Raw genomic sequence first — 25,644 nt, forward strand, 5'->3', positions numbered from 1 at the left:
AGAGTAGAGTAGTCACTCACATACATACATTCCTTACTGCCAGAAGAGGATGGCCCACCCATTCACCCCTTTAAGCGGGGTTCTTCTCTAGGTTTCTTCTTAGGTCCCTTCTTTCAAGTGAGTTTTTCCTGGCCACTGTGCTTCTGCTTTAGGCCGGGTATCTGTAAATCACTTTGCAACCACTGTTGATGTAAAAATGGCTTTATAAAATACATTTAATTGACATACAAATGTCACACCCAATCAAAATGTTTTTTGCATTGTTATTTATTCATAATATATAGTTTGATAAAATACACTTTGTTTACAAGTGCTGATTACTATATTACATTCACCTGCATTTTAAAATGGAGACTTTCCAATCTAAAAACAGCAAAAATGACAGACTGATGGGAACACACCCTTCACAAGACAAACAGACAGACATTTTCAAACCATTATTGGATGACACTTAAGAAACGTTTCCTCCTAACCAAGTCTATCCTCACCCTTTACTTTTTGTCCTTCGGTTTAAAAATGGGATCTAATCAATATATCCCTCTGAATTTAAGCTTTCGATTTGTTTAAAAAAGTCAATCATGGTTTGAGAGAAAAGGACAAAGTGGAGTATGCTACTGAATCAATAATTCAACGCTCTCTTAAACTTTACGAGATGTCAGCTGCCTTTTTACAAAATGTGGGTAAAAACAACTTTCTCTTTGCAATCCACATATACACAAGTCAGTTAATAGAACATCAAAATTCATAAAAAAATATATAATTAATACTCAATACTAGATGTTGGGGAAACCAAATTAGACTAAAACATGTATTTATTTAAAATAAAATTAATAACATTTGATAGGTGATCAAATGAATTAACAAAGTTTGCAATGATAGGGGTCAAATCATAAATATTGGGTCTCATCTTTACAAGATATGCACCCTCCATATATGAACCATTTGGCTGCTTCCAAATGGCCCTCTAATTCCATATATATAATACAATATAATGCACTACTTTTGACCAGAGCCCATTTGGGATGCACACTTTGTGAACTTTTTGAGACGATAAAGAATCCTGTGACTGTAAATAAGGACGTCAATTAACTTTTAAACACACACACACACACACACATACACACACATACACACACGCACACACGGATCCAATCCACAGACCACTTACAAAATGGTGCCATGAAGTTGTATTCAGTTTCCCCCAAATAAGCACATAATGCTGAAAATGTGTAAGACAAAACAATGCCCCATATCTTATTAACCAAAGTCGTTAACAAGAGCATACAGTTCAGATGGTTACAATATTCCAGGCAGGACTTCAGTGGAAAAGGACATGTAGATTTCCATAAAAATACATGGGTCATATAGAATCAGAAAACTTGGGTATGTTTTTTTGGCTACAAAAGTTATGTTGTGGTCTGTCCACGCTTTCACACAAAAACATAAGAAAAAGGGACAGCCAATATACACTCACCGGCCAGTCAATTAGGTATACCACCCCATTCACAAAAATGGATCGCTCCTACAGACAGTGAGTCACGTGGCCGTGGTTTGCTATATAAAGCAGGTAGACAGGCATTCAGTTACTGTTCGATTGAATGTTAGAATGGGCAAAACTAGTGACCTAAGAAACTTTGAGTGTGGTATGATCGTCGTGCCAGGCACACCTGATCCAGTGTCTGAGAAACGGACACCCTCCTGGGCTTTTCACGCATGAGAGTGTTTAGGGTTTACCGAGAATGTTGAAACAGTCCTGTGGGTGAAAACAGCTCATTGATGAGAGAGGTCGAAGGAGAATAGCAAGAACCGTGCCAGCTAAAAGGCGGGCCACAAACATATAAATAAAAGGCGCAGAACAACAGGGGTATGCAGAACAGAATTTCGGAACACACAACTCACTGCTATTGCAGTAAACGACCACACCGGGTTCCATTCCTATCAGCTAAAAACAAGAAGTGGCTCTAGTGGGCACACGATCACCAACACTGGATAATTGAGGAGTGCAAAAACATAGCCTGGTCTGACAAATCCTGGTTCCTGTTGCGTCATGCTGATGGCAGAGTCAGGATTTGCCGTAAGCAACATGAGTCCGTGGTCCCATCCTGCCTGGTGTCAACGGTACAGGCTGTTGACGGTGGGGTACCGCAGTCCAATCTGCAGCAACTGCGTGACGCCATCACGTCAGCATGGACCAACATCCCTGTGAAACATTTTCAACTTGTAGAATCTATGCCCTGAACAATTCAGGCTGTTCTGGAGGCAAAGGGTAGGTCTGACCCGGTACTAGATGGGTGTACCTAAAAAAAACTGGCCGGTGTATTGTGTATCATTCTAGTAAATACCCTGTTGTTTTTAAAAATGATTTGTAAATAGATTTTTTTATATTAAAATATATTACTTTGTTTAACTAGTCAGACATTTCAAAACGAGATCTGATCATTTCGTTTTCATAAGGTGACTTTGGCATCTTACCATGGAAATTATTTCTATAAAATATACCGTTACACAGCAACTATCTTCAGTTTTAGTCAGATCATTTCAAAAATATGATTGATACATTTTGCTTTTATAATTGCAATCACCATGTATACCCATATGATGTTCCTTTGTTTTATATGTAGCTAGTAAATTGTATCTCTACCGCCCATCAACCTGAATACTGTACCTGGAGCCTATACAACTTTGAATGGTTTCATGATAGCACAGCATTTAGCGTTAAAATACACATTTTTGTGTAGTTTCTTTTAGAGATATAAACTCTTTTGCAATAAAAAACAATATATTTTGGATATGCTTAAGCAAGGAAAATAAAGCTAAATTAATTTCTAAATCTAGCTCAACGAAAGCCAATATTTACAAAGCAAAAGAATAATACAAGAACTGAAATCTTCATTTTTCTCCTTTCTTTCTCTGAGTGTTTTAAATGTACATCACTGCTAATAGTTACTCTGTTATACACAAACAAACATATATGAAAACAAATGCGTCATGAGCCAAAATCTCTACAAGTCGAGGTTTTTCAGAGTTCATGGAGTCGGTAAACTTCACACGATGATCTGAAATGGCCTCAAGTTTGTAGCCTGGTTCCAGATCTGTTTGTGGTGTATTGCTAACTCCTATGGTCATTGCCATAAAACAACACAAACAGATCTGGAATCAGACTATACTCAGCTTGCTCCTTGAAGGGCACTATTTATCCATTTATTTGCGAAGTGCTTTTACTTTTCATCACCATGTTAGAGTACAAACGCTGTACACAACATGTACTATACAGTCTCAGTGTCAGTCGCCCCGTTAGTAGAAATAATGTTTTATAATCTAAATAATTTGAAATATCTATTTTCTTTTGACACATCTGTAACTTTGTTTTTAGTACTGTATATATATATAAATGATTGATTGCAACCTTTAAAATCTATATAAATCAGTATTTGTACTCCCCCACCTACACACAAACCCCAAGGGGTCGATGAATATGAATGTAACTCCCTTCTTCACCTTTTAAAACATCATAACTTAAACTCCTGAATGAAGAGTGGCAGTCTTTAACATAACATTGTTATTACGTTCTACAAAAATAGCAACATTCATTTTTTTCCTTACTTTTTTAAAATCTAAACTATCTTTACAAAAATATAGCACAATAACATGTCCAAGTGCAAAATATTGCCAAGATTCAACTTTTGTCTCAAGTCTAAAAGGTTAAGATTTGATTTGAACTGATCGGTGAATTGTACAAAACAAACTCTTTTTCAGATGGAATAGATGAAAGTGGAGGTTGCGGAGAAGAGGACAGCTCATAATAATGGCCGAAACAGAGCAAATGGATGTATTTGATACCATTCCACTTAGTTTCGCTAAGCATGTCCTCACCAATGAAGGAGCCACCAACCTCTTGTGTCGTCCAGTATAAATGATTTGCCACCCCACTAAAACCATGTGCTGGGTTGAGTATGGCCACTGTGCATTTTACCCTGGTAACCAGGGTTAGGGTCAATTCCACTTCAATTCAGTCAATTCAGGAAATACACTGACAGTCCAATTTGTCTTTCTTTTCAAATTAGATTCGGAATTGAAATAGAAACATTTGAATCAGTTTACTTCCAGAATTTAAATGGAACTGACCTTGCTCGTAACCGCTACTTGTTGATGATGGTAGATGACTTGATGCTGATTTGTTCCTTGGTACAATAATAAAGAATTGAAACAGATCATGTCTACATTTATGTAGTGCTGAGCGATTAGTGATTTTTGAAGTCGGTTTGGTTTTGGTTCATTATGTAAAAAAAAAAAAAATTCAATTTTTAAATTTTGATGATCTTTTTAAACATTAAACGCACTATACATTATGTGGGTTGAATGCTGTAACACAGAATAAAACAATTAATAAAAGTCACATGATGGTAATGACTGGCCATTGTTGCGTATCACTTATTAACCATCATTTATTCACATTACTTTAATAAAATATTTGTTTTATTTGATGATTTTTTAATATATTTTTTTACTTCATTCCGAGTCATCATCTCATATAGAGCTGCTGCCTATGCTGTACAACAATCACTATTTAGTAGTTCTTCAAAGTAAATAAGGCATACATTTATGACCGCTAAATACCAACTATCAAACATTTAGATCATGTATTTTCATGCTCGCGAAGCGACTGCCTTCGATCTCTCTCGATCGCGCGCTCTCTCTCCTCCCCGTGTCTTGCTCCACACAGACCGTACGTAGTTATTAGCACGTTTTCGGCGCTAAACTATGTAGAACATTGTCCTGTTAGGAACTACAACTCCCTACTACATCACACAGTTTCAGGCTTGATCTGATGTAACTCTACAGAAACTGCATAGAGCTAACAGAAATGCAATTCAAATAATTGAACCGACGAAAAATAATAGTTATTCGCTCAGCACTACATTATTAGTAGTTTTATCGTACCACTAGACACGAGACACAGAGGTTCGAAGGGCCAATGCAATCGTCATGGCAGAAGGCCCCACACCCTTTACACATGATCATAGCCTTGAGTCGGCAGTAGCATTTAGACTGAACGTCCTCTATACCAGATCCCTCCATAAACCCCTGCTCTGGAGACCCCTCCCCCTGGCTGCTGTGGTCCAACGGGTGACCGGCAGGTATGGTAGTGACGGTCACTGAGAAAGACATGACACTGCCGGTGCCACTGCCGCTGTCCCCACCACTACCTGACACAGAGGGGGAGGCACTAGAAGCGGTGCCTGAAGCAGCAGCATTGTGATTCAGAGCGTGAGGTACAGACATGCTGATGGTGCCACCGTAGCAGGAACCCAAAATGGATTCCTGATTATCGATTGGAGGTCTCTGAGTTTGAAAGGCAGACGGACGCTGGTGAGTACTGGGGTGAGTGGGGTCCATGGTCCCCACGTGGGGAGATACAGATAAACGATATTGCTGGGAATGACCACCCTGTTTAGTATTGCAGAGTTCCAGGTGCCTCCTGTGCTGTGATTGTGATTGGGTGAAAGGTTTGGTTTCTTTGGCTCTTGCAGAAGTGCCACTGTCTCTACCTGTACCGGCTGAACTGTTGTCCTCCTGCTCTGGTATACAGCCCCCCACTGATGGAGACTCAGACATTATTCTGGAGCAGTGTTGAAAGCCCAGAGCTTCATCCATTTTTGTGACTGAGAAGCCCTGCTCTTCCATCTTGACTCCAGCAGGGTTAGAATGAGAATGAGACTTATTCTCCACTGACTCCTCCACTTCGTTAGCCAGCCTCTCCCCCCCGATGTGCTCTCTCTTCAGATTGGCCAGTGGGGTCAGTGAGGTGTTAACGGTGTTCAATGGGTGGAAGCGTTTACTGCTCTCTGAGCCTCGTCCGTACGTGGAGACATTGAGGAGGTAGTGCCCTGACATGGCAGGCCTGGACATCCTCTTCCGTCCAGGGAACCCCGCGGAGAACCGGGGATGGTCCCCACACTCCTGGTGCCCCAGATTACAAGCTCCGAACTGGGCAGGCTGAGCTCCACCTGAGACCCCAAATGGCTGGTTCTGGTGCTGGTGGGTGGCCCTGTGCATCAGAGCCTGAAGGATCTGTTCCTGGATGTCTTTGTTAGGTGTTTCCCTTTGATGGTGCTGGAGCTCTGCCAACATACCTGCTCTTGTTCCAGGTATGGTGGAAGTGGACTGGCCTATGGATCCTTGCTGTTCAGATCTACTGTAGTCCTCCACACCACCAGCGTGTAGGTATTGGCTCTTATTCTCACCACTGGCTGTTCCAGCAGTGCTGTGGGACTTTATCGTCCCTTTGTCATCATGGGAGGGTTTGGCCTGGGACATCTGGACATCGGCCTTGGCCAGAGGCTTGGGGAGGATCTGTTCCAGAGGGACCTCTTTCCCCTGGAGGAGAGATGTGACCAGAGGGTTGTTGGCTGGGATAAAGTGGCTAGCCCTGGCTGCCATGGAGCTTCCAGATACATACTGGCTCTTCACACCACACACAGATGAAGTGTAGCTCGAGGTTGACTGGGGACCTGGTGGGTATGACGTATGTTGAATGTTCCCATGTTGAGGTCCCATCAGAGAACCTGGGTTCATCAGACCATCGGAGTAGCCTCTCTGTTGGTCATCAGTAAGAGACGCTCTACCGGTGTTGGAGCTTCTTTGAGACAGGCTAAGGTCAAAGGGCACAGAGGAGCCTGAGGATTGGACCGAACTGGAGTGGGCTGGTGTGGTGACTGCATCAGGTGATTGACAGGTAGATTGACCAGTGATGCTACTTACTGGCAGCCTGGTGGTTGACTGAGACTGGGTGGAGCAGGGGGGCCTGGAGTGGAGGGTCTGGGCTGAAGCTCTATGCTCTACAATGCCTCCTCCTGGTCCTGGGCCTGGTACTGCACCTTTAGAGGAGGAGCTGGCTGCAGCAGCTGCTGCTGCACGCTGGGCCCGGGCTAGCTGGGCTTTAGCCTTGATGTCAGCCAGAGTGCGAGCACCAGTGCGTCCGGGGCTGGGGCCAGGGCTGAGCGGTACAGGGGTCCTGGGGGACACCTGGGTTGGAGATGCAGGGACTGATAGGATTCGTGACACAGGAATCTGAAAAGGAAATTGAACAAGAAAGAACGCAAGCTTAACATGTGTGGGCCTTCCTGGTGTATGTATTCGTACCTGATGTTTTTAGTCACCACAAATAAATTTCAATATACAATATTTAATTGTTTAAAAAATTACTGTATTTACCTTAAGCGGAGGCACTCTCTGAGCTGTTGTTATGGTGGCTGCTGGAGAGGTTACCACAGATACTGTCGGTGGAGTGATGCGGGCCCTCTTCTCTGGAGTCAGCTCTACTTCCTGTTCACTGGATGAGGACTTCCTTTTCAACGGCTCTGGGGATGGGGTGGTGGATATGGGGGTAGATACAGGGGTGGATAAAGGAGTAGATAGAGGGGTGGATACGGGAGTAGATAGAGGGGTGGATAGAGGAGTGGATACAGGGGTGGATACGGGGGTGACTGACACAGAGGCGCCTCTCTCTGGTGTAACATCTTCCCTCCTCTCCCCACTGTGCTCGTCCAAGCCCAGAGGCTCTGGCTTTGAAAGGTCGGACGGCAGTGATGATCTGAGCTTCGTCTGTGAGTAGACCTCTGGAGGACTCTCCAGGGCAGGGGACTGTGGGATCTCAGGGGACTGGGGGGTCTCCGGCTGAGCTTCTTTCAGCTTCTGTTCCTCTTCCTCCATCTGCTTCTCCCCAAGTGGAGTAACCATTAAGGTTGAGTCCACCACATCCTGCCTCCGCACAACAGGTGCCTCCACTGCCATTATAGGCAGGGATAAACCTCTGCTACGAGTCCTGTGTCTGGGGTACTCAACCTCCAGTGTCTTCTGTACAATTTTCGGTAATATAACTGGTGGGACAATGGGTGGGACTGGTACTGGTTCATCGTGAACAGGCTCTGGTTCCGGTCTTGGCTTGGAAAGCTCTATGGGTTTAGATGGAGGTTCTATGGGTTTAGATGGAGGTTCTATGGGTTTAGATGTAGGGTTTATAGGCAGTGATGATGATCGGAGCCTCCTCTCTGACGAACGAGTATGGCAGCTGTTCTCAGGGACCTTGGGATCTTGCAGTGCTTGGCCAGCAGGACTTGGCTGTGTTGGAGGAGACAACTGGGGTTTGGTGGCTGAGAGCTCCAGACTGAGACCAGACTCAAGCAGCTCTTTGGATTCCTCTAAGCTGAGTCCAGAGCTGGATAGGAAGAGAGGAAGGGAGAGAGAGAGAGAAAGCATGAGCGAGAGAGAGAGAGAAAGAGAGAAAGCGTGAGAGAGAAGTCAGCCAACTATAAAGAAAGGATAAATCTGAGGGATAAGCAAACAGAGGCTTGCAGGTAAAAAAAAGCTTGAATGACATAACAATAACTACAATGTATTTTATAGATTCCAGCCCTGAAAAATGACTTACTTTTCACCATAGTAGCTCTCAAAGAAACTTTCCTTCCAATACTCCACCTTCTTCTCCTTCTCAATCTCCTGACGCATTCTCAGCTGCAACTCAGGAGTGAACTCACCTTCGTGGTTTGGAAAATATAACATTTAAAAAAAAAAGGTTTATGAGACATTTAAAAAACCTTGTTACTGGGAATATGAAAAATGATGTTTAATAAAAAGCTATATTTTGAAGCAGAAGCACAGTAGCCTGATCCAAGATCTGTTTATGCAGTCTTGCCAATGGTCATTATCATGCTATTGACAATTAGCAAGACGGCACAAACAGATCCCGGACCAGGCTAGGAGCACTGACCTTCTGCCAGTCGTTCCTTCCAGGACTGAGCTGCTGATGTGAAAAACTCATTGTTCAAGGCAGAACTGGTGACCTTTAACAGACCATCCATACAGGCCTAAAGATACAGACAGAGATAACTTGTGTACATCATCATAAACTGCACCATCATTATCACTATCAAAATCATCGTACATTATTGTCATCACCATCTGCTTATCAATAGCATCATCATTGTCATTATCATCATCGGTACATGAAGAGAGATGAGAGACTCCCCATGCGATTATTTCCTGCAAATATCTTGTGGATGATTACAGAAATGAATCGCAAGTTGAGTCTCTTGGTTTTAAACCTCTTTGGCGCTAGAGACCTTATGGTGTCTAGTACCTGTTGGTCGACCTCAGGCAGTAGTGTGAGTAGCTTCTGTTGGCACTCTGTGGGCAGGACAGAGAAGGTGTGTTTGTTGATCAGGGCACGCAGGTTGGTGTTAACCAGGATAGAGTCTGGTGTCTCAACATCTATCTCTGCACACTTGGTACGCTTCAGTTGCCCTGGATTAAAAAAAAAAAAACACACACAGCACAAGAGAAGATAAATCCACTGGAAATCATACAAAATAACTAAAAAGGTTTGTTTGTGCTGTAGCCAACTCCTATGGTTGTTGTTATGTTTGGCATGTCAATGATTATGGGAGTTGGCAAGACAGCACAAACAGATCTGGGACCAGGCCAACAGAGACTGGTATGTGCAGTATTAGCCTACTAAATCTAAATTACAAAGACAAGCTGGATGAGTCTACTACAGAGGCGGCAGGTAGCCTAGCGGTTGGGAGCATTGGGCAAGTGAATGAAAGGTCGCTGGATTGAATCCTGGAGCCGACAGGGTGAACAAAAATTGTCCGATGTGCCCTTAAGCATGGCACTTAACCCTAATTTCTCCTATAAGTCTGCGTCAGCTAAATTACTGTAATGTAGGTCACGGAAGTAACACGATCTTGCCGAGGCAGTATTTGAATGGGCGATCACGCTGCTGCGGTATATGGAATGCAAATTCTATCATCTGCATTCTGGAATGTCTGAAATACCTGAAATATCTAGTACTTACGTGCACTGAGTCGACTGGACCTCTGAGACATCTTCCTGGTACCAGAAGCAGGACAGGAGTCTGTTTGGATGGACAGAGAGGAGCATGATTTGATTTAAACACAATTCAGCCACACAAGTTGATACACTGGGTAAAATAAAAATGAGCATAAGACAACTTATTTCCATTGTGGAAGCAGGAAAGGCTAGCTGATGTACACGGCAAAACTGGAACTGGATAAGAAAGCAACTTCTTTCATATATTGTTACATTACATCCTTATTCTAAAATGTATGAAATCGTTTTTTTCCTCATCAATCTACACACAATACCCCGTAATGACTAAGCAAATACTATTTAGACATTTTTGCAATTTTCAGGTCTCTCCAGAGATGTTCGATCAGGTTCAAGTCCGGGCTCTGGCTGGGCCACTCAATGACATTCAGAGACTTGTCCCAAAGCCACTCCTGCGTTATCTTGGCTGTGTGCTTAGGGTCATTGTCCTGTTGGAAGGTGAACCTTCTCCCCAGTCTGAGGTCCTGAGTAATCTGGAGCAGGTTTTCATCAAGGATCTCTCTGTACTTTGCTCCGTTCATCTTTGCCTCAACCTGACTAGTCTCCCAGTCCCTGCCACATAAAAACATCCCAATAACATAATGCTGCCACACCCATGGTTCACCATAGGGATGGTGCCAGGTTTCCTTCAGATGTGACGCTTGGCATTCAGGCCAAAGAGTTCAATCTTGGTTTCATCAGATTAGAGAATCTTGTTTCTCATGGTCTAAGAGTCCTTTAGGAAAACTCCAAGCGGGCTGTCATGTGCCTTTTACTGAGGAGTGGCTTCCGTCTGGCCACTCTACTATAAAGGCCTGATTGGTGGAGTGCTGCAGAGATGGTTGTCCTTCTGGGAGGTTCCCCATCTCCAGAGGAACTCTGGAGCTCTGTCAGAGTGACCATCGGGTTCTTAGTCACATCCCTGACCTATGCCCTTCTCCCCCCTTGCTCAGTTTGGCGGCCAGATCTAGGAAGAGTCTTGGTGGTTCCAAACATCCTCCATTTAACAATGATGGAGGCCACTGTGTTCTTGAGGACCAATGCTGCAGACATTTTCGGTACCCTTCCCCAGATCTGTGCCTCGATCATGTCCAATCAATTTAATTTACCACAGGTGGACGCCAATCAAGTTGTAAAAACATCTCAAGGATGATCAATGGAAACAGGATATACCTGAGCTCAATTTCGAGTCTCAAAGCAAAGGGTCTGAATACTTATGTAAATGTGATATTTCCTTTTTTATTTTGTCATTATGGGGTATTGTGTGTAGATTTATGAGGAAATGTTTTTATTTAACCATTTTAGAATAAGGCTGTAACGTAACAAAATGTGGAAAATGTCAAGGGGTCTGAATACTTTCCGAATGCACTGTAGTTACAGTGAGCTCCAAAAGTATTGGGACATTTGAAACGATACAATGACTATGTGAGGTTAAAGTGCAGACTGTCAGCTTTAATTTGAGGCTATTTTCATCCATATTGGGTAAACCATTTAGAAATTATGGCACCTTTTGTACACAGTTCCAAAATGTTATTGTCAACAAGAATATAATATGTTTCCAAACACTTCTACATTAATGTGTATGCTACCATGATTACGGATCATCCTGAATGAATCTTGAATAATGATGCGTGAGAATGTTCGAGTCATATATATCATACCCTCCCAAAAATGCTAACCTCCCCTGTTATTGTAATGGTGAGAGGGTAGCATGTCTAACTTTCTCACTCATCATTATGACGATTCAGTCAGGACTATCCATAGTCATGGTAGCATCCACATTAATGTAGAAGTGTTTAGAAACATATTTATATTCTTATTTACAATAAAAGTAACTCCAAAATAACGCAATACATTATTTACCATTCATTTCTATTGTGCACAAAATAATCTGAAACACAACCAAAACAAAAGCTTGATGTGGTCCTTGTGTGCTATGAATATGGGACCAAATACTACTTTATTACACATAAGTGAATTTATCCCAATACTTTTGGTCCCCTAAAATGGGGGGACAATATGTGCTGTAATTACTAAATGGTTTACACGATATGTATGAAAATACCCTCAAATGAAATCAGACAGTCTGCACTTAAACCTTGAAGTCATTGCATCATTTCAAATACAAAGTGCTAAAGTACAGAGCCAAAACAACATCAAAACTTCACTGTGCCAAAACTTTTGGAGCTCATATACTGTACGTCTGTCTGCCACCTACCGGTCTTAGTGGCAATGGTGTCAGCCATGTCCTTCACGTTCTTGATGAGCAGCCTTGGGCTGGAGGTGGTGGGCATGCCCCCCTGTCTCCGCTGGTTCCTCTGCTGCTTCAGGGCCTATGGGACAGAGAAGAAGGAGAAGGAAAAGAGGAATAGGGAGGGAGAAAAAAAGGAAGGAAAAGAGGAATGAAGAAAGGAAGAGATTATTTACCAGTGCCAAGATGAATGTCCGCTCCTGTCTTAGACTCCCCCCTCAATGTGGCATATTGAGTTTCATCATAGTGCTTGATGTTTTTTGCAACTGGACTTGAAGAAACTTTAAAAGTTCTTGACATTTTGAAAAGGTTGAAAATGTTAGTGAAGACACTTGCTAGTGGTCAGCGCATACTCGCAGTACACGTCCTGGTAATCAGTCTGGCCCTGCGGCCTTGTGAATGTTGCCCTGTCTAAAGGTCTTAATCACATCGGCTGCGGAGAGCGTGATCACACAGTCTTCCGGTACAGCTGGTACTCTCATGCATGTTTCAGTGTTATTTGCCTCAAAGCGAGCATAGAAGTAGTTTAGCTCGGCCGTTAGGCTCGTGTCACTGGGCAGCTCTCGGCTGTGCTTCCCTTTGTAGTCTGTAATGGTTTGCAGGCCCTGCCACATCCGACGAGTGTCAGAGCCGGTGTAGTACGACTCAATCTTAGTCCTGGATTGACACTTTGCCTGTTTGATGGTTCATCGGAGGGCATAGCGGGAATTCTTATAAGCTTCCGGGTTAGAGTCCCGCTCCTTGAAAGCGGCAGCTCTAGCCTTTAGCTCAGTGCAGATGCTGCCTGTCATACATGGCTTCTGGTTGGGATATGTACATAAGGTCACTGTGGAGACGATGTCATCAATGCACTTATTGATGAAGCCAATGACAGATGTGGTGTACTCCTCAATGCCATTTGAGGAGTCCGGGAAAATATTCCAGTCTGTGCTAACAAAACAGTCCTGTAGCTTAGCATTTGCTTCATCTGACCACTTTTTTATTGATCTAGTCACTGGTGCTTCCTGGCTTAATGTTTGCTTGTAAGCAGGAATCAGGAGGATGGAATTATGGTCAGATTTGCCAAATGGAGGGCGAGAGTGAGCTTTGTTTGCATCTCTGTGTGTGGAGTATAGGTGGTCCAGAGTTCTTTTCCCTCTGGTTGTCCATTTAACATGCTGATAGAAATTTGGTTAAGTTTCCCTGCATTAAAGTCCCCGGCTACTGGGAGTGCCGCCTCTGGGTGAGCGTTTTCTTGTTTGCTTATGGCGCAATACAGCTCATTCAATGCTATTTTAGTGCCATCCCCGCTTGACAGTGGAGAGAAAGAAAATACTTTTTAGAGTTAATTTCCTGCAATTCTACTTTTTTCCATTGGGCGTAGAGAAAATGTTGCAGTTTTGCCATGGGGCAGAAAGATACAAAATATTTGTTGTTAGGGTGGAGAGAAATGTTTGCAGTTATGATATGATATCTGAGTGAGATTGACTACCAAAATCAATGGGGAGCCCCCTAGCCGGTAGTTTAGATAGCTGGCTAGACTTAGTAAATTGAACCTTTATTTAACTAATCAAATCAAACTTTATTTGTCACATGCGCCGAATACAACTAGGCAAGTCAGTTCTTATTTACAATGACGGCCAACTTCGGCCAAACCTGGACGCCGCCCTATGGGACTCCCAACCACGGCCGGATGTGATGCAGCCTGGATTTGAACCAGGGACTGCATCACACCTCTTGCACTGAGATGCAGTGCTTTAGAACGCTGCGCCACTCAGGAGCCCAAAAGAGTTACCCTATATAGTGCAGTACTTTTTTACCAGGGCCCGCATAGAGCTCTGGTCAAAAGCAGTGCAATATATAGGGCATAGGGTGACATTTGTGATGCAGAATTAAGGAAGACCAATGGGAAGCTAGTGGAGTTGTGGGTTGTGAGGAAATGAATACAACTCAGCCAATGGTATTTTTTTCCCCAATGCACACTCATGTCTTTTAAAATAACTTACACAAGGTGTTGTTTTCTTTGTAACAAAGAAGTTATTAAATTTAACAAGCACAGTGAATGTCAAGCGTGCATTTATTCTACAAAACTGGTGTCTTTAGCCAAATTAGAGCAACTAGAGCTACAGTTTATTAGCATAGAGAGCAAGCAGTGTTTTCCACTAGCGCCGGCTGTTGGCTAAACAGTTGATTACAGACTCATTTATTGCCGGCTACTTAAATTAAACTAAGCTACTTTTCAATTGGCTAGTCAGAAACAAATTCAGCCGAGCCCTCTTCCACTAAAATTAAAGATGTGTATCTTCTAGCGATCTATTGAAAGGACAGGCACTTGTCAGTCACAAAGTGAGCGTTGACAGGGAAACACTGCTGGTTTGACAGTTTAATATCTCATCCAGGTACCTGTGGGCAGTGTGATTTGTGTGCTCTGTGGTTGGTTGCAGTCTCTGAGTGAATTTCAGGGCTCTATAGAGTGACCATATGCGCCTAAAAAACAGATGTGTGTGCGAACTGAAAAAGTAAAGTATAAGAACGTGCAAGTTTTGATTTATAGCAACATATAAATGCTGCTGTAGCTATTTTTCATTGCATTTCTGCCGATTGGTTTCATCGCTGGTAGCTAATCACACAAAGAACCATTGAAGTAAGAACGATTTAGGATATACACTACCGTTCAAAAGTTTGGGGTCACTTAGAAATGTCCTTGTTTTTTTAAAGAAAAGCCCGTTTTTTGTCCATTAAGATAACATCAAACTGATCAGAAATACAGTGTAGACATTGTTAATGTTGTAAATGACTATTGTAGCTAGAAACAGCTGAATTTTTTATGGAATATCTACATAGGCGTACAGAGGCCCATTATCAGCAACCATCACTCCTGTGTTCCAATGGCACGTTGTGTTAGCTAATCCAAGTTTATCATTGTAAAAAGATGAATTGATCATTAGAAAACCCGTTTGCAATTATTTTAGGAGAGCTAAAACTGTTTAAAAGATTGATTAAAGAAGCAATAAAACTGGCCTTCTTTAGTTGACTAGGCCGCCCAACTCAAATCAATTATTGTATGGATGAACCCAGCAACAACAGGTAAATGGAGACAGATGCAAATCCAACAAATAGAAAAAACAATAAGTTCAACTATATTTATGAAGACAATCAATACACTCACTAGGAAGATAAAAAATACCTTTATATATAACACCATAAAAGGTCTGGACAAAGAAAACAAAATGCATCCAAACAGACCTGATCTACAGTATCTAGAAACACGTCCAAGACAATCAACACTGCTCTGGAGGAAATACTCATGGATACTTAGTGAAGATTTTTCAACTAGTATAATACAATCAAAGTACAAACGGCACATCACACCAAGTTGCTGGGTAACCATGGGGAGAGCAGGGCTAACCAAACCCATACTCCTGCCCAGTCCTCAATCATTTCTGGACCAAAGTATGCAAAGTATTGCATGATACATTTGAAAGCTCACTTTATCTAAATCCAGAACACATACTCCTGGGGAGAACCCCTCATGCGATAAGGACCTCTTCAGAATTCTGATAACAGCACTTACTAGATTACTAGAAACTGACCTAATCCGCTGGCACCACAAATAAGCAATTGGAAAGAGACAATTCACGAAATCTATACTATGAAAATTATAACTCCTAGAATATGAAACCAAATTACTATTTTTGAAACAATTATTATTTACAAAAATTACAGACATTATATTCTGAAATATTTATAGGCCCTAACAGGAGATAAAATTGTAATGTTTTAAATGGACGGGTGTGGGTGGTCACGTGTGTGTGTTCCTGTGGATGCGTCCATCATTACTTTAAGACATGAAGGTCAGTCAATGTGGAAAATGTCAAGAATGTTTCTTCAAGTGCAGTCACAAAAACCATCAAGAGCTATGATGAAACTGGCTCTCATGAGGACCGCCACAGGAAAGGAAAACCCAGAGTTACCTCTGCTTCAGAGGATAAGTTCATTAGAGTTACCAGCTTCAGAAATTGCAGTCCAAATGAACGCTTCAGAGTTCAAGTAACAGACACATCTCAACATCAACTGTTCAGAGGAAACTGTGTGAATCAGGCTTTCATTGTTGAATTGCTGCAAAGAAACCACTACTAAAGGACACCAATAAGAAGAAGAGACTTGCTTAGACCGGTGGAAATCTGTCCAATTTTGTGAGACACAAAGTAGGTGAACGGATGATCTCCGCGTGTGTTGTTCCCACTATGGAGGAGGAGGTGTGATGGTGCTTTGCTGGTGATAATGTCAGTGATTTATTTAGAATTCAAGGCACACTTAACCAGCATTGCAGGTTTGCGCTTAGTGGGAATATCATTTGTTTTTCAACAGGACAATGACCTAACACACCTCCAGGATGTCTAAGGGCTATTTGACCAAGAAGGAGAGTGATGGAGTGCTGCATCAGATGACCAATCATCCGACCTCAACCCAATTGAGATGGTTTGGGATGAGTTGGACCGCAGAGTAAAGGAAAAGCAGCCAACTCAGCATATTTGGGAACTCCTTCAAGACTGTTGGAAAAGTATTCCAGGTGAAGCTGGTTGAGATAATGCCAAGAGTGTGCAAAGCTGTCATCTAGGCAAAGGGTGGCTACTTCGAAGAATCTAAAATGTAAAATATATTTTTGATTTGTTTAACACTTTTTTGGTTAAAAATCTCAGCATAGAGCCCTGAATTTGCACTTCGTGTAATGTAAAATAAGTTGTACCGATGTGTCAAAATCCACTTAGCCGTTTCATTATTTTCTGGCAAATTCATTTATTTTCTTTTGGGTGTTGCACATAGCAGCCACTTTTCATTTGTTTTTCAAGATAATGTGTGCAGTGGACAATTTTTCTGTTAAAAGAAAATACATAATTTAAAGAACAAACATTGTGGCAGATAACTGTAAATAAAACTTAGATCAAGAGAAGACAGGTTAAATGTTAAAAAGGTTTAATGTTATTTTACTTAGGAGATCGTGCTGATCATAGGAGCCAAGGCCTAGACAATAACCCAAATAACTAACAATACACTGAATTCATACATTCTTAGTGATGTAAATTGTAAAGTCATGTCCAATAACAACAACTTTTTCCAATCTGGGAGATCAATTTGACAAAGAATTCCATAATTTAGCTGTGTATTTTGGATGGAATCAAGGCATTAGAATGTACCAGAGGCCATCAAAATATAGGTAATTCGGGCCAACAAAAAAATTATGTTGGGAAGGCCTGCCTAGCTAATTTTTCTTTTGGCTGGCTACTCTAGGTACTTGTGGAAAAGACTGAGGGCACATCACTGAGACACTGTCAGGCAGGTTATGAGGCACCAGGTCAGTAGCAGTACTTTATTGAACTTTTATTTACCCAGATTAGTCTTGTTGAGAAAAGAGAGAACTGGTCTCTATTAACCAGTGAAAAAAAGACCGATAGAGAATCAGCCCACCTGTTTGAGAGCCTTCTTGCTGTGTTTCTGTGAGGGAGAGATGAGCTTGCTACTGGGGACAGAGGGAGATGAACAACGTGGCTGAGGAGACGACGGATCAGATGGCAGCGTGGAGGGCACTGGGAAGGAAACACAGCACAACTTAAGACACAGTCAATAACACATTAATACGCTGAACAACAACAGCCAATGTTCACATCCAAAACACTGATAACATTTACATAAATACACAAGTTGTATGCTGATTGAGTGTTTCAGTTCATCTTTAAGATGGATATACCAAAGTAGATACGTTTTGTTTTGCAGTCAGACACGATACAAATCTACATTGCATCTAAAAGATTGCTGAAAACATACACAAAAAGTTGCCTGGATGTGCATTGCATTTTTTAAATTTTTATCGAAGACTCCTCGACTTTCCAACCGCCAGAAAAAAAACTGTTAGTAGCAAGATTATGTAAAACAACTTTTGTAATGGTTATTTCCTGGTTTTTAAAAAACAAGGCTTACATCTTTATTTCTCACTCACCGTAGCTGTTATCCTTGGACTTGGGTCTTTTGGGGTCTTTTGATAGCATTTGCTTTGATGGAGCTTTTTGCATTGATATTAAGAACAATAAAATAGAAAACAGAAAAGAAAAGAATGTATCCCTGTGCTCAGAAGATATGCTGTTACTTTACTTCAACGGTTCCTTAACTTGTTCATATGTGTATATGAGGAAGTGGTCACAGATCTGACTCAGACAAAAAAAGAATTTCCTGTTGTAACCGTTGCTTAAAATGTTCAAGGGGCAGAGAGAATGACAGAAATGGCCTAAACTTCATCTCGTTCTAAAGTGTCACTACGATGGGCAACAGTCTGATGTCTAGTATTAATCACAAAATGTACAGCTGCACACTCAATACTGAAAATGGAAACACCACAATAACTTGAGTGGGACAGGCACCTAAATATAAAGAGTAATGGTTGGCACCGAAATGAGTATCAGCACCTACGGTGCCTTCGGAAAGCATTCAGACCGCTTGACATTTTCCACATTTTGTTACATTACAGCCGTATTCTAAAATGTATGAAATGCATTGTTTTACTCATCAATCTACACATAATACCCCATATCGACAAAGCAAAAATAGTTTTTTGTAAATGTTTGCTAAAAACAGAAATACTTTATTTACATAAGTATTCAGACCCTTTGCTATGAGACTTGAAATTGATCATCCTTGAGATGTTTCTGCAACTCCATTGGAGTCCACCTGTGGTAAATTCAATTGATTTCACATGATTTGGAAAGGCACATACCTGTCTATATAAGGTCCCACAGTTGACAGTGCATGTCAGAGCAAAAAAACAGGCCATAAGGCCCAAGGAATTGTCCGTAGTGCTCCGAGACAGGATTGTCTCGATGCACAGATCTGGGGAAGGGTACCGAAACATTTCTGCAGGATTGAAGGTCCCCAAGAACACAGTGGCCTCCATCATTCTTAAATGGAAGAAGTTTGGAACCACCAAGCATCATCTTGGGTATAGCATCATACCCAAGAAGACCTGAGGCTGTAATCACTGGCAGAGATGCTTCAACAAAGTACTGAGTAAAGTGTAATATTTAAATTTTTAATTTGTAAGAAATTGGCAAAAACTCAACAACAAAAAACTGTTTTTGTTTTGTCATTATGGGTTTTGTGTGTAGATTGATGAGGGGAAAAAAACAATGTTATCCATTTCAGAATAAGGCTGTAACGTAACAAACTGTGGAAAAAGTCAAGGGGTCGGAATACTTTCCGAATGCACTGTATTTCAGTCAATTTCAAGTATTGGAATAATAGCCTAATCATCATGGAAAAAGGTGAAGCTAATAAATATATAGCAAAATATACAGTATTCTACCTCTCGTCGTCCCTTATCAAAAAGACAGTGATGTTATAAATATATTGTGAAGTAGTATCATACCTCTCCTCCTCCACTGTCCCCTCATGCCCTCCTGGTTGTTAGTGTAATTGTTGTTCTCTGTGCTCTGGGAATCAGACAAATTATCACTATCGACCTCCTCGGATCCCTCCTCAGACAGCTCCTTCACCACGTCCCCAATGTCCTTCTACTCACAGACACACAACATACATATACGTTATACACAAATTATATAAACACAACACATTATATACAAACACACAACATACACTGAGTGTACAAAACATTAATCAGTGTAGACGAAAGGGAAGAGACAGGTTAAAGAAGGATTTTTAAGCATTGAGACATAGATTGTGTATGTGTGCCATTCAGTGTATTATATATTTAAGTGCCTTTAAATGGGGTATGGTTGTTAGGTGCCAGGCGCACCGGTTTGTGTGAAGAACTGTAACGCTGCTGGGTTTTTCAAGCTCAACAGTTTCCCATGTGTATCAAGAATGGTCCATCACCCAAAGAACATCCAGCCAACTAGAAACAACTGTGGGAAGCATTGGAGTCAATATGGGCCAGCATCCCTGTGGAATGCTTTTGACACCTTGTAGAGCCCATGCCCCAATGAATTGAGGCTGTACTGAGGGCAAAAGGGGGGGGGGGGCAACTCAATATTAGGAAGGTGTTCTTAATGTTTTGTCCACTCAGTGTACACATTCTATAATATACACACCACAATAAGATATTATATACACACCCCCATAACACGGACTGCTTTGAATGACTGCTAACATTCAGAGCAATTAATAATGATTCATGTGAATTTCCAATTGAGTCATAACATTGCTCTACTTTTCATTCTCCTTCCATAGAGAAAAATATTTATGATGACACCGCTTAACAGCTCATAATTATTGACACTGTGGCGCTGCCTATTAGTTTAAAAAAATGGCATGTCAATCCCACATAGAGATATGTCGGCGCTTATTGGTTTCATGATTTAGAATTATAGAAATGTTAAACTGACCTTCAGTGTGTAGACCCCCATTCGTCCAGGAACTTTGTAGAAGATCCCTTCTTCACCACGAGAGTTGGTGTGGAGCATAGCATTGAGACAGGCCAGCGGGGAAGTACCACTAGATAACAGGAGAAGAGGAAATCACAGCCAGTTACATCCAATGAAGCAGACAGCTGACTGGCCACTACAGAGCCGACTTGAACTGTACTGTACTGGCTCTGACATTTCCTTTTGACATTGTCCTTTCCAGCATAGTTTCAGCAACTATTGAGGATGTGTAGCCAGGGCACGCTGGCCAACCCAGTACACCTCAGCCTGGCCCGGTTAGGCCCTATAGTGTGAATCAGGCACCAGTGTACTGTATTCAGAGCTTCAGCAGAAATTATTAGACTGTGCTGCCTGAAATAAAAATACCTGACATGCAAGAACAAGTTGTTAATAACATGTTGTAACTTCTTGTTACAAGTACAAGTTGCTAATAACATGTTGTAACTTCTTGTTACAAGTACAAGTTGCTAATAACATGTTGTAACAAGTACAAGTTGTTAACATGCAATAGGAAAAACAAACAACATTTTAGTGAGTTTGTTAAGGGAGGGAGGGGCAAAACTTGCTTTGTCTTACCTTCTGGATGACAAGAGTGAAAAAATGAAACAAGAAACAAAATTATTAGAATTATGTGAATGTAATAATTACCACCAAGAAGAAGAAAAGAAAAAGGGAAAGGACATGAGCAATCAATCAAACAAGAAGAAATGAAATGGTGCTATTCATAAACAAAACTAGGCCTAGTGTGCTGATCTTGTGTATCAAAAATGAAGTCAAAACTGTGAAGAGCGACCTAAAGGAACCTTAAAAGGGGATCTTTAAAAGGACCTTTTCTTTGAAAACAAACAGAAGACATATGAGACTGTTTATTTACCTAATCTCTTTCAGTCTCTCCCTCTGGATCACCTGTAGGATCTCTTTGTGGCTCATAGGTGTGTTGGGGTACTTTTCTAATACCTGAAAGAATAAAGCACAAAATCAGTCAATGGATTGCAGTGTAATAATGTGTAATACATACCTAAAACCACTTGAGAATGTAAAACAACCTCTAGCCTAAAGACAATAACATACAGTGCCTTGCGAAAGTATTCGGCCCCCTTGAACTTTGCGACCTTTTGCCACATTTCAGGCTTCAAACATAAAGATATAAAACTGTATTTTTTTGTGAAGAATCAACAACAAGTGGGACACAATCATGAAGTGGAACGACATTTATTGGATATTTCAAACTTTTTTAACAAATTAAAAACTGAAAAATTGGGCGTGCAAAATTATTCAGCCCCTTTACTTTCAGTGCAGCAAACTCTCCCCAGAAGTTCAGTGAGGATCTCTGAATGATCCAATGTTGACCTAAATGACTAATGATGATAAATACAATCCACCTGTGTGTAATCAAGTCTCCGTATAAATGCACCTGCACTGTGATAGTCTCAGAGGTCCGTTAAAAGCGCAGAGAGCATCATGAAGAACAAGGAACACACCAGGCAGGTCCGAGATACTGTTGTGAAGAAGTTTAAAGCCAGATTTGGATACAAAAAGATTTCTCAAGCTTTAAACATCCCAAGGAGCACTGTGCAAGCGATAATATTGAAATGTAAGGAGTATCAGACCACTGCAAATCTACCAAGACCTGGCCGTCCCTCTAAACTTTCAGCTCATTCAAGGAGAAGACTGATCAGAGATGCAGCCAAGAGACCCATGATCACTCTGGATGAACTGCATTGATCTACAGCTGAGGTGGGAGACTCTGTCCATAGGACAACAATCAGTCGTATATTGCACAAATCTGGCCTTTATGGAAGAGTGGCAAGAAGAAAGCCATTTCTTAAAGATATCCATAAAAAGTGTCGTTTAAAGTTTGCCTCAAGCCACCTGGGAGACACACCAAACATGTGGAAGAAGGTGCTCTGGTCAGATGAAACCAAAATTGAACTTTTTGGCAACAATGCAAAACGTTATGTTTTGCGTAAAAGCAACACAGCTCATCACCCTGAACACAACATCCCCACTGTCAAACATGGTGGTGGCAGCATCATGGTGTGGGCCTGCTTTTCTTCAGCAGGGACAGGGAAGATGGTTAAAATTGATGGGAAGATGGATGGAGCCAAATACAGGACCATTCTGGAAGAAAACCTGATGGAGTCTGCAAAAGACCTGAGACTGGGACGGAGATTTGTCTTCCAACAAGACAATGATCCAAAACATAAAGCAAAATCTACAATGGAATGGTTCAAAAATAAACATATCCAGGTGTTAGAATGGCCAAGTCAAAGTCCAGACCTGAATCCAATCGAGAATCTGTGGAAAGAACTGAAAACTGCTGTTCACAAATGCTCTCTATCCAACCTCACTGAGCTCGAGCTGTTTTGCAAGGAGGAATGGGAAAAATGTCAGTCTCTCGATGTGCAAAACTGATAGAGACATACCCCAAGCGACTTACAGCTGTAATCGCAGCAAAAGGTGGCGCTACAAAGTATTAACTTAAGGGGGCTGAATAATTTTGCACGCCCAATTTTTCAGTTTTTGATTTGTTAAAAAAGTTTGAAATATCCAATAAATGTCGTTCCACTTCATGATTGTGTCCCACTTGTTGTTGATTCTTCACAAAAAAATACAGTTTTATATCTTTATGTTTGAAGCCTGAAATGTGGCAAAAGGTCGCAAAGTTCAAGGGGGCCGAATACTTTCGCAAGGCACTGTATGTCAACCTGTCCTATACTAGTATTCACATTGCTTATGGTGTTACTACACATTATCAACCCACAATTATATAGTTGGGCCTAGTGGTATGGAATTAGGACCTAGTTGTATGAAATGAACATGTCAATTGAGTAAGCTTCAACTGAGCTCTTACTTAGAGAAGGAGTACTGATTTAGGATTAGTTTAGCCTTTTAGATCACAATTAATAAAATTACATAGACAGGGAGGACCTGATTCTAGATCAGCACTCCTGCGCATACGGTTTTTAGCAAATTCATTAGTAGTGTGGTTTGTTAAGACATGAAGTCAACCTCTGGGAATGAGTCTGTCAACAATGATTTTGTGCATGCTTTTACCCATTGTCAAGAGAATATGTGACTTGCTGGAAATAAGACCGACCTCAATGACCTCACCAATGCATGATTCACTTCCTTTGTGTATGTGTAAGAAGAGAAAGCCTGAGCAAGATCACCACAGGCATAGCTGATGTAGCTAGCCTAAATTATAGCCATGATGACGTCACCACAGACAGAACAATGAGACAGACATTTCACTGGAAGTATAAATGTGAAGCATCCGCTTGGCGTTTCCACTCACTACCAAATATGGTAATGAGAGGAAGCTCAGTGGCCAGCAGTGGGAGAAGATGGAAGGAGATGGATCTTGGCCGAAATTCTTCAAATGATCTCATGACGAAAGATTTGGTCTCAATACAGTTTTCAGTTCCCCAAACTAAAATCTGTTTTTAACCGAGTGGACTATGTTTTGTAGACCCTTTGCCAAAGTTTTTAAAAATCGCGATGTTTAGGAGTGCAAAGGCGAATTGAGTTATTGGACACGCGCATTTCACAGAGTAGGCGTTCCCTAACGGAAATATGCAGATGATTGCTAAAACAGGCAAATAGGATCTCGCTAACTTGTGCTTGGCTCTGCCCACCTCCTTGCTTGTTCTGCCCAATATGACTAATTTGTTCCCATAGACAGACTGTGGTCTATCTTGATTTAGTTATACAAATCTTTGATGCCACAAAGGTTTTCATATGAATAGTAGAACTGTCAGCTGTCAACTAACGACTGTTAGCTAACTGGCTAGCTATGTTATTGCTGTTACTAGTTTTAATTAGCTACAGACACACTAACATAGCTATTCAAAACTAGTAACAGCAATGATTTGCTAATACATGAAGCCATAGGCAGCTAAGCATGTTAAAAAACCGAATGGCCAATACAGTGACCAGGTAGCTAAAACAACTTTATAAATAGTTTATAAACACTACCGATGTAGCTACTAGGTAGCTATTTGTAGCTAGCTAGCAAGTTGACTACTACTACCATACTAACGTTAGCTGTCGTTCATTGCTCATTACCTAGCGTTATAGCTAATGTCCATCGACACAGGGCGATTAGAACTAGCTGGAGAGCTAGAAACTTGACAACGGCCATGTTTCAATGTATTTTGTCAGTTCAGAAAAAGCTGTCAAACTGAATTTGAGTTAGCATAGCTTGCTAACTGGCTAGCTGTACGCTCGCGCAACACTTCGTGTTTACTTTAAAGCAACAGACATGTCTGCGTGTCTGCGGTCGAAACAATAATTCTGTCAATTTCCTATCTACAACTTCAGCAACTAAAGCAAACTACATGGAGACACTGATATAGCCATTTTCTGTAAATGCACCCACAAGACTGTCAAGCCAATCTTGATGGACTTCCAGTGCTTAGCTAGCCGACAAGCAGGCCTTGCGTTGCAGACGCAACATTTCGTCTGCACCAGCGGGTCATGAACTCATAAACAGTTGTACAAGTGGGAGCGAAGGGAAAACAAGCACAACAAACGTTGAATAGAACGACAGTAAATACCGTTTTAGCAGCTTCTGCCCATGTCCTCCCCTTCTTTTTCTTCTGTCTCTCCCTCATCGCTGCGGTCTTGTGCTGATTAGTGTTGAATATGACAGTGTGTTAGTTGAAATGTTGCTTTAGTTACCGCGCAAGACCGACCGCTTCTGCCATATTGGGCTTTTACTGCTTTACTGTAAGGAGTGTGTCATGTGACCCAGAGAGAGACGTCATCTTACTGTACAAATGACAGCTGTCACTGGAAAACGCGTATTTAAAAACATTTGTTTTACTTCGCTATAAAACAAATTACATAGCTATAAAAAATAATACCATGACCGTTATTACTGTCAGAACATGTGACTATTTTTGGGAGATGGTGGTGTTTTAGGCTAGAATAAAATATTAGCCTTCCGAGTAAATCCTTTAAAATTAGTCAAATTCGTGCAAACCTTTAGGCTGGTGCTTTTTTTTTCTCCTCTCCCTATTAATGGTCAGTGGCAGTTCATTTGACTTGAAAGACAGGTATTTTATATTTTCCCTAAAAAAAATGTAGGCT

The 25,644-nt window shown here is 41.4% G+C and overlaps 1 protein-coding gene across 3 annotated transcripts; it reads right to left on the bottom strand.

The window, feature by feature from the left end:
* Positions 1-248: 248 nt before the first annotated feature.
* Positions 249-25,277, bottom strand: LOC112261534 (putative Polycomb group protein ASXL2). Of its 3 annotated transcripts, XM_024436955.2 has the most exons (14): positions 25,110-25,277; positions 21,425-21,507; positions 21,127-21,129; positions 20,512-20,620; positions 19,536-19,680; positions 18,117-18,179; positions 17,588-17,706; positions 12,107-12,221; positions 9,857-9,916; positions 9,140-9,303; positions 8,771-8,867; positions 8,432-8,537; positions 7,216-8,218; positions 249-7,071 (listed from the first exon to the last, which is right to left on the bottom strand). In XM_024436955.2, the coding sequence occupies exons 1-14, from the start codon at positions 25,164-25,166 to the stop codon at positions 4,933-4,935; spliced, it is 4,263 nt and encodes a 1,420-aa protein (XP_024292723.1). In that variant the 5' UTR covers positions 25,167-25,277; the 3' UTR covers positions 249-4,932. The 3 variants fall into 3 exon arrangements, with proteins under 3 accessions (XP_024292723.1, XP_024292724.1, XP_024292725.1); XM_024436956.2 differs by lacking the exon at positions 21,127-21,129; XM_024436957.2 differs by lacking the exon at positions 18,117-18,179.
* Positions 25,278-25,644: the final 367 nt, after the last annotated feature.

The sequence above is a fragment of the Oncorhynchus tshawytscha genome, linkage group LG11 (assembly GCF_018296145.1).
Source record: "Oncorhynchus tshawytscha isolate Ot180627B linkage group LG11, Otsh_v2.0, whole genome shotgun sequence".
NCBI classification, from domain to species: domain Eukaryota; kingdom Metazoa; phylum Chordata; class Actinopteri; order Salmoniformes; family Salmonidae; genus Oncorhynchus; species Oncorhynchus tshawytscha.